Raw genomic sequence first — 9,796 nt, forward strand, 5'->3', positions numbered from 1 at the left:
CCTCTCATTATATTCCTCTCTCACCTCTTAATTTCGCCTTTTAAGTATCATCCCTTCCTATTAAATAGGTCCTGTGCCCTCTGTGGGTACCTGTAAGGATATATACACACATTCACACATGTATTCATGTGCCGGTATACACTCCGATATATATGTGTGTGTGTGTGTGTGTGTGTGTGTGTGTGTGTGTGTATATTCCCTTCAACTATTTTCATACTGAGAAAAGTTTCATCAGTTACAATTATCATTTTTCCATGTAGGAATGTTAATAGTTCAGCTTTGATCAGTGGCTTATGATTTCTTTTCCCTGTTTACCTTCTCAAGCTTCTCTTGCTTCTTGTATCTGGATGTCAAATTTTCTATTCAACTCTTTTATTTTTCAGCAAGAATGCTTGAAAGTCTTCTATTCCACTGAATGACCATATTTTCCCCTGAAAGATGATATTCAGTTTTGCTGGGTAGGTGATTCTTTCAACCTCTATTTTGCCCTCTGGTTCTAAAACATCAGGGCAGTTTTCCTTGAGAATTTCTTGAAGGATGATTTCTAGGTTCTTTTTTTGTTTTGATCATGGCTTTCAGGTAGTCCAATAATTTTTAAATTATCTCTCCTGGATCTATTTTCCAGTTCAGTGGTTTTTCTCATGAGATAGTTCACATTGACTTCTTTCTTTCATTTGCATCTATTTAACTATCATCTTGATTTCTCTTAAAGTCACTAGCTTCCCTTTGCTCCAATCTAAATCCAAGGGAACGATTCTCTTCATTGAACTTTTGAGATTCTTTTTCCATCTGGCAAATTTGGCTTTTCAAGGCATTCCTCTCCTCATTGCCTTTTTGAGCCTCTTTTCCCAATTGAGTCAGTCTGTTTTTTAAGGTGCAATTTTCCTCAGTCTGGTTGTTGACTCTCATTTTTCTTCCCAGTTTTTACATCACAACTTTTGTAGAGCCTTCATAAGAACTTTAAGGTACTTAACAGCTTCTGAATAGTAATAAGAAAATTGTTTTTAACAACAGAGTTCATAATTTTACCAAATTACATAACTTAGAAATGTACAATGTCCCAAACATTATGTATTTAAAATTTGTTTCCATCCTATTAACAATTTTAGGTGAATGCATTTCCCAACCACTTTATACAGGAAATAAATTACAACTTTAAACTACCATATACATTTTTATAATGGCCAAGATTTCAAATGAGCAATCTGAACATTATTACCTTTATACCAAATGTAATAGTTTCACTTTTTTTTATCACATCCCTTCCAAAAGCAATTCAATTCAATTTAGAAATTTCTTTAACACTATTTCTACATTTTACAATCTAAGCAAAGTTATCAGATATGAAACAGTTACCTTAAATTTCCATGTACCCATTCCTTTCTTTTTTTTTCTGCCTTCCAGAGATTTTTTTCCTTTTCTTTCTTTCTATCTCTTCCCTTTCCTAATCTTTAATCAAACTACTTCAGACATTTCAGATAAATAAAAAAATAATTTCACTTACCAATTCTGTCCCACTTCCTCACTTAAGAAGCTGGAAGTTAAGAGAATTCTCTCTCCCCACTCCCCTTCCAGTCTTCCTTAATCTTCTACATTCCAATCCTAGTAAAAGTTCAGAGAATAACGACAGAGAAGGAAGATTTTTTTTTAAAGTTAACCAAGTATTTTAATCTAAATAGTAAAATATTTTCTCTTTTTTGAACACACAGACACACACACTTCACATAAAAACACACAGAACAAACACAGAGTCCACTATTCAAGTCAATTTCACCTGGTCATTTTCGTTTGGTAAATTTATCTCCCAAGGGAGTGTCGGGGGAACTGAAGGGAAAATCCCTTCCTGACTCTGTTCCTAATTAATACGCCACTTGTGGGTTAAAGTGAAATTTCCCTCGACCCAGGGTCAGGCAAGAGGACTCATCTGTTGTCTCTCCCCGCCCCCTCCCCCTGCAGGTTCAAGGTCAAGCCAAACCATCTGGATCTCTTGGTCCAGACATTTTGGGGGGCCAAGACTTGAAATCCAACTGGCTCTTGTCAGAAGCCCTCATCGGGAAATTACCTAGAGGCTGATAGAGAGCCATCTAGACCCGATAGATGGATAAAGCCTAGAGATAGAAACTTAAGCCAACATGACAATAACTGTGCTCCAGCATTCTAATGGGTGAAGAAAAGAGAGGAAAAGGGCACATAAGTAAGATGAGGTAAAAACTCACCCATCAGAGCCCAGGGTAGTTCCAGCAGCAGAACCCACTGGGTTTCTGGTGGGAAAGAATTGGGGAGTGAAGGCCAAAGATGGCGAGAGAGTGAGGTATCAACAATGCAATATTCACAATATCTACAGTAACTATAAATATGCTGATATGGTTATTAGTCACAAAATATACCAGGCTCTCTACATAGGGAATGAAGCTAGAACATTTATTCAAATGCCAGAAAACTGAGTCCCAGAAAGTCAAGGCCATCACAGTAGTTATGAAGTTGGCACACATAGTTAATGTAGTAAACACCCACATTCTCAAGCCTTCAAACAGAACAGGCTACCTCAGGCAAAGGTCCTCTTCTCCCCACTCACAGCAACTTCTCAGTGTCCATGCAGCTCGCTCCCAGCAGGTCTGTCCCACTATTCACGTCCCGGGCAGTCCTCAGCAGAAGTCCTTAGTAGAAATTCTGGCTGGCTCAAAAGTAGGAATTCCTCCGCCACCACCACTTCCAGTGGCCTCAAGAGCTCTACCTGGGCTTCTGCTTCCTCTTGCCCCACCCCTTCCTGCTACGTCAGCAAGTCCAGCCAGGCATGGAAGATCTTTAAATCCCATAACCCTTACAGAGGTGAAAGCCTGCATCTGGGCAAAGTTTTTTCCACCTCAGTCTCTTCAACTGGGGATCATCACCCAGTCTTCTCTGCTTATTCAACATGGTTCTCCACCTAGAATAGATCACAGAGATTGTCTAGTCTGGTGCACAGTTGAAAAACTTCCTTCTCTGCATCCCTGACATGTTATCCTGCAGGGAGCCAGCTCATTCCACTTTGGAAAGCTCTTATTTGTCAGGAAAGATATTCCTAACCTCACACCTAAATTGGCCTCTTTGCAACCTAAAGCCATCATTCCGAGATGGACCCTCCAGGCTCAAGCAGAATAAGACTAATCCTTCCATTTGATAGCTTTTAAAATCTTTCCTTCCTCTTCACCTTTCCAGTTTTCTAAGTTGTTGAGAGATATTTTTGAATCTCCGTCTCTCTCTCTCTCTCTCTCTCTCTCTCTCTCTCTCTCTCCCTCTCCCTTTCTCTGTCTCTCCCTTTCTCTCTCCCTCTCCCTCTCCCTTTTATAAATGACTCCCATATCTACAAAATCCAGCCCTAACACCTCTCTAGTTACCAACTTCCTGTTGAATTTCTCCAGCTAGATGCCTCATAGACATCTTAGATTGCTCTTTCTCTCTAAATGTACCAGTCCTCCAGACCTTCCTTATTTCTCTCAAGTGCACCATGATCTCTCTGCTTTGCTTCCCTCTTCCTCACTCCCCTCGTGTTCCATCAGGTGGTAATCCTTGATAATTGTACCTCGGGTCATCTCTTAGCCCCTCTCACCCTGTGCCTGAAGTAACTGTGCCATTCTCCCAGCTGTCCTCCATTTCAGCCTTTCAGTCTTCCCCTTTCTGGTTAACCTTCCACATAGTTTGTCACATTAATGCCCCAGAGGCCACAACAGGTCTGCCCATGTCTCTCTGTTCAGGTTTCTTCATTGCCTCCCTGCTGCCTCTAGGGGCCAGTATGGCCTTTTCAGACTTGCATTTAAAATCCCTCCCAGTCTGGTTCTCACCCACCTTTTCAGATTCATTTCATATTTCCTAAATGCAATAGGCACATTTCTCTGAGACCTGCCTTTGCACCTTTGTTCAGCCTGTCCCCACTGCACAGAAGTACTCTTTTCTAGTTGCCACTTTTTAGGATCTCAGTCTTCCTTTGATGCTTAGCTGAGTTGCCACCTCCTGTACTTTACTTTTCTTGATTTCTCCCCAGCTCCTCTCCTTCCTTCCCCATTTCCTCCAGTTTTTAATGCTTTCAGCCTTTGTGATTTTTGTTTACTTACTTGTAAACATACTTACATATTACATACATATTTACATGTACTTGTGTAGATGTGCTCTCCCCCATGGTAAAATATATTCAAAGAATTATTGATGCCATTTTCCCTCCCTCCCAAATGTAGAACATAGCCCATCTATGACTTTCATCTTGAGTAATTCTTTGTCCATATCTTTCCATAAATTATCAATGGGATGATGGGACATCCACTTAACATGTTGGGCATTTTCCTCTAGGACTTTATTTGGACTATCTTTGCTCTTGATGTATGGATGGTTCTCCCCCTGAACATATACTATCCTGGGTCTTGAAAGAATTTGTGATACTGATTGCTTAATCATCTCTAATCTTTAAGGAGAATTAGTGGTGATTGAGACATAGGAAATATACAATTTAAAAGGGGGAGGGGAGGAGATTTTAAAAAAAAATTAAATTGGTTTGTTTATTTACTTTTAGTTTACAACATTCAGTTCCACAGTCCCTTGAGTTTCAAATTTTCTCCCCCTCCCTGTCCTCCCACCCCACCCCACCCCATCATGGCAGCATTCACTCGAATGTAGGATCTACAAATATCTTCACGTTAATCATTAGTCAGGTTGTAAAGAAGGACTATAACTGATGGATAATCAGTGGGAAAGAGGAAACAAAACAAAGCAAGAAAAAGAAACACAGCAAGTAGTTTGTTTCAATCTGCATTCAGACTTTGCACCTCTTCCTCTGAATGTGGATATCTCTTTCGATCATGAGTCTTTTGGAGTTGTCTTATAGCCTTATATTGCTGAGAGAAGCCCAATCTGTTGAAGTTTGTCATCACACATACATTGTGTCTGTGATTATGTACAGATGTTCAGCATCAGTTTATAGAAGTCTCTCCAGGTTATGATGAAGTCTGTCTGCTCCTCATTTCTTATGGCACAGTAATATTCCATTACATTCATAGACCACAACTTGTTGAGCCATTCCCCAATTGATGGGCATCCCCTTGATTTCCAATTCTTTACCACCACAAAAAGAGCTGCAATAAATACTTATGTACATACGGGTCCAGGGAGGAGATTCTTTTAACCATCCTTTCCTCTTAGTATATTTTGAATCATCTACTATTTTTTCCTCTTTGATCATGGAGACATTTCTCTGTCTCCAATCCCCTAATACCTGATATATTCTCCAAAGATTGCTAATAGCAATTCAGAAATTAAATTTGCAACTTCTTCCAGTTTTTTGTCTTTATCCGTCATTTATGTTTGTCCATGCTAAGTGACTTGAACTCACTTTGGGGCTGCTGAGCATTCTGTTACTATTTCCTCACCTAACATAAGTTTCAGGTACCTTTTAACCATTCTTGCCATCTTTCCTAGGCATAAGATTCCGTCTACTTCAGTAGATCAATTCTCTCATCCAGGGTTGTGGAACCTGTGACCTTGAGACCACATGTGGCCTTCTAGGTCCTTGGATACAGCATTTTGACTGGGTCCAAGTTTACAGAACAAATCTTTTAATTAAGAGGATTTGTTCTATGAAATTTGGATTCAGCCAAAGGGCCATTTTAATGGTCTAAAATTCACTTTAATAGGAATTTTACCTACATAAAGAAACTTCCCTCCCTTCCTGACTGTCCTCTATCCTACTTGGTGTTAAGCCATGTGAAGATTCAAATTTCTTATATTTGTTTATGTTACATCTTGAATTTTTGCCCTGTTGATCATTCTTAGCTAAAAATTTACAATTAAATGAAAGTTGCAGAGTGTTTAGAAATTTTTCCTTATGGAATTATTTTAGTTTCAAATTATTCTTATTCCCAAATATTTCCTATTTCATTGTGCTATCAACTATCTTTCATGTAGTATCAGTTATCTTTCAAATGTGATGAACTCTTGAGTTGCCTTTCTTAAAAGAAAATAACTGATTAGAATTTGGGGTGTAGTGTGTGGTCTTGGAACACAGTGGAGCAAATGGAGAAATATGAGCCATAATCTAGGTCTCCCTGTGTTTGGTAAGCAACAGAGCAAAAAGAGTGATTTGTATATTTCTAATGAGCCAGAAGTTCATGTAAGTTGCATAAAATTTTCTCCTGACATTTATTTCATGTAACACTCTCTTCTTCACAGCATAAACAAGTGTAAAAATTACTATGAAGTGCTGGGAGTCACAAAAGATGCCGGTGACGAGGACCTGAAGAAAGCGTACAGAAAGCTGGCCTTGAAGTTTCATCCAGACAAAAACCACGCACCCGGAGCAACAGACGCTTTTAAAAGTAAAGTAGCCCTTCTGCAGCCCCGGACGTAGCTCATAAGTGCAGTGGCCATGGCGGCTTCTGAGTATCAGAGCGCTTTTAGAAAGTTCCTCATGGTGTTCAGAGGTGCACGGGAGCCACGTAGAAACACGACTTGGCAGTGCTGTCATTTTGACACAGATCTGAGTAAATGGTTAGGCCAAACCCCTCAGCGTATTTCTAGGCGGTCAAGCCCACTAAACATAAATATTTAAATAAATGCTTCTGCATGAATAGTTGGCAGGCTGCCATCGGCTCCGTGTTAACAAAAAGCAAGATAGGAAGTTTAACACTAAAAAATATATTTTCATGACTATTATGTACTATGGTATAGTTATTCACATCTGTTTTCCCCAGCCCGTTTCTTTTTTTCTTTTTTTTTGATATTTTAAAATTTTGTTTTAACCAGTTTTTATTCTCTCATTTTTGTGGGCTGTTATTTTCATTCATGTTTCATACAGTTTCCTTTTTTCTTTTTTTTTTATATTTTTGTCTTTCAATGAGTAATGAATTAATGTGCTGTAAGATTGCACTTTCTGTTTCATACCTCTTTGTAACATAGTTTGGTTCTAATAAGTTCCACTTTATAAGAATGTAGTTAGGATTGTGATCATCATTCGCTGGGGACTACGAAATTTTTTCCTATGTACTGTTACATTGTTGGCTTCTTAGAGCTATGTGAATTGGCCCAAACAATTGTGTTCTGAAGAGGGTAGAAGAATTAGTCCTATGGAAAGACTATATCTGCTTTTTAACTTTTTTTTTTTAAACAATTGGGCTTAAGTAACTTGCTCAAGGTTACACAACTCTATCTGCTTTTAAAAAATGTTTCCAAAAAAGAAGTTTATTTCTTGGAAGTTTTTGCTGAGAAAAGACATTAAGGGCATTTGGAGGTTACAACCACATGTAGGTAACATTTGACTACTAAAGTTGGTTGTTCTAGTGATATAAATATATTTCAATGTCAGCCATTTTGACTAGGTTTCTTTTCCCTTAAGTTAAAGTAATCAATTTTATGGAGAAAAAACTTTTATTCAAAAGCAACCAAATGTTATCTGACATTTCACTTGGTTCATGTTACCAGACTGCAGATAGCTATCTTGGATCATAAAAAACCAGAACTACAAAGCTGATCAGCTTAGCCACCTTAATTACTGGTAACTTTCTGCTAATGAAATATTCTTTAAAATATGATTTCTGATTCAATATGGAGTTTTAAAATTTGCTTACTTAATGAAGTTAAGAAAATTATCTTTCATTTTCCCATAAATACAAAATATTTATCAAATAATAGGTAGTTCATAATGGTACTTCAAGTATAACCTTGAAAAATTTACGATCTTTATTATTCTTTTTTCTGTTTGAGAATTTCCCAAATGTGAGAAATTAAAAACATTGATAGCTTGTTTTTTTAAAAAATTATTTGGAAACAACTGTGGTGGTAGCAATTTTTGGTTATCCAAGGAAAATTAATATTAAAATTACTATTTAAGGAAATAAACTACATTTTTCTTCAGTCTCTTCAGTGAAGTAATATTAGCAAAGCTTTAACTAGTTCTACCCAAATAATTAATATAAATGCCTGTGTAACTATTGTAGTTTATTGTCATCTAAAATTTAAAAAAAAAATTGATAAGCTCCTTTATTACATATGTAATTTTGGTTCAGAATATTTGTCTCTCCCAAAAAAAAAGAACCCAAAGGGGTAATGTGTTAATCATGAGGGTTTTAAGTTACCTATATGGTGTGACTTCTTTATGATGTTTTGTTAAATCTTATTTGCTTTCAAGAATGGAATTTAATAGAATCATAACACTGGGTGAGACTCTATAGATAACCTAGTCCAGCCCCCTCATTTGACAGATAAAGAAATTGAAGTAAGACAAAATGTGCCCAAAGTCACCAGTACTTAAATCAGGTCTTCTGACCACCAGGTCAGGGTTTGGTCATTTATATGCCACTAAGGAGATATGAACTAAATAACTTATACAGATTTCTTGTGACTCTTTGATTGTGAATATAAGTGTACCAGGTTTTAGGCAATACATATGTTCCTTAAAAGTTGTGGATAAATTAAATTTTTATAAAATCATTTAAGATCACGAGTTTTCCTTGTGCATTTAAAGGAATTAGATGCTGAATTCTTTTGTAAAGAAAATGATCCCCCCACACTCCCTAATTTCTTTCTTTTTGAAAATCCAGATTTTTTTATAATGGGTTTGCCTAAATCGAGTTGCACCTTTAAACAGGGATGTTGTCCTACACAAGGCATTGGCAGCCTACCGCAGGTGACAGAGGAGATAATGCACCTGGGGCAATTGTTGCCATCAGGGTCCTAGGAAGAATTACAAAGTAGGTGAAGTTTGTTTCCCCTGCCCTCCCACCTCCTTTTCTACAACCTTTTCTCACCACCTCACTCTCTCTTCTCCACCCCATTTCCCCAGCTGCTTAGAGTCCTCTTCTCATTGATCTTTGTATCTATTTTTCCACTTTTATATCCGGCCTAGACCTGCATCCCTCCAAAGTTCCCTGTGCTCCAGAATTATTAACTCCCCTTCGTCTTCCCCTTCCTAACCTAAACAAATGGAAATTCCCTCAGAGTAGCCTATCTCAGCTCTGTGTTGGGAGGAAGACCCTTTGATTATGTGTTTGGAATGATTACTGAGGAGTAAATGGGTAGTAGATTTCATTCTTCCAGAAATATATTCTAAAGTGTGTTGTTATTATATTTCAGATGAGTTTATTAGATCAAATTGCTGTTCATGTTGAAATTCATTTGGATTCATGTTGGATCCCTTTGTCTACTCTGGGTCATACTGTTTCATTCAACTTGAGGCAGAATGATCCCTGATTATATCAGGATACAGATTCAAATCCTTGCTCTAATGTTTACTGTCTGTATGACCTTGGACAAGTAACTTTGCCCCTGGGCCTCTGTGTCCTCAACTTGAAAATTAGAGACAAGAAGATCTATCTATAAGGTCCTTTCCAACTCTATTGTCATTCAAGTCTCTCAATTTAACCCTAAACCAATGCCTGCAAATGCTAATCATTTAGTTCTAGTAGGTTTTTTCTAAGAATAAAAAATGTTTAATCATTTTAGTGCTAAAATGAAATATGAAAAGCAAGTGTGGTGTAGTGGCTAGCAGGCCTTGGAACCCAAAGGCCTGACTTGAAACACACTTCTGATGCATGCTGGCTCTGTGTCATTTACCTTGCTGCCACGCAGACACATGTCTCTCTTTATTTTTTAAGCAATCAGGGTTAAGTAACTTGCTCAAGGTTACACGGCCAGTCATTTCTGGGTGTGGTGCTGAGTATCTGAGCCCGGGATTCGATCTCCAGGTCATCCCGACACTGGAGCCGGTACTTTTACTCGCTGAGCCACCTGGCCACCCCTAAGCAATTGGGGTTAAGTAACTTGCTCAAGGTTACAC

The 9,796-nt window shown here is 38.0% G+C and overlaps 1 protein-coding gene and 1 long non-coding RNA gene across 3 annotated transcripts in view; one reads left to right on the forward strand and one right to left on the reverse strand.

Annotated features, from left to right (window-relative positions):
* The window catches only part of DNAJB14 (DnaJ heat shock protein family (Hsp40) member B14), a 102,132-nt gene that overhangs the window by 61,242 nt on the left and 31,094 nt on the right, over positions 1 to 9,796 (forward strand). For both annotated transcript variants that reach the window (XM_069094046.1, XM_069094036.1), the window contains one exon: positions 6,196 to 6,341. In XM_069094046.1, coding sequence (XP_068950147.1) covers positions 6,196 to 6,341 — 146 coding nt within the window. The remainder of the gene's footprint in view (positions 1 to 6,195; positions 6,342 to 9,796) is intronic.
* LOC138165749 (uncharacterized) lies at positions 194 to 4,437 on the reverse strand. The gene is made up of 3 exons (XR_011169434.1): positions 2,545 to 4,437; positions 1,505 to 1,602; positions 194 to 979 (listed from the first exon to the last, which is right to left on the reverse strand). It is a non-coding gene; the product is annotated as an uncharacterized lncRNA (long non-coding RNA).

This window comes from Petaurus breviceps, unplaced genomic scaffold, assembly GCF_028583685.1.
Source record: "Petaurus breviceps papuanus isolate PSGF00001 unplaced genomic scaffold, PetGlider_PUasm1.0 126, whole genome shotgun sequence".
NCBI classification, from domain to species: domain Eukaryota; kingdom Metazoa; phylum Chordata; class Mammalia; order Diprotodontia; family Petauridae; genus Petaurus; species Petaurus breviceps.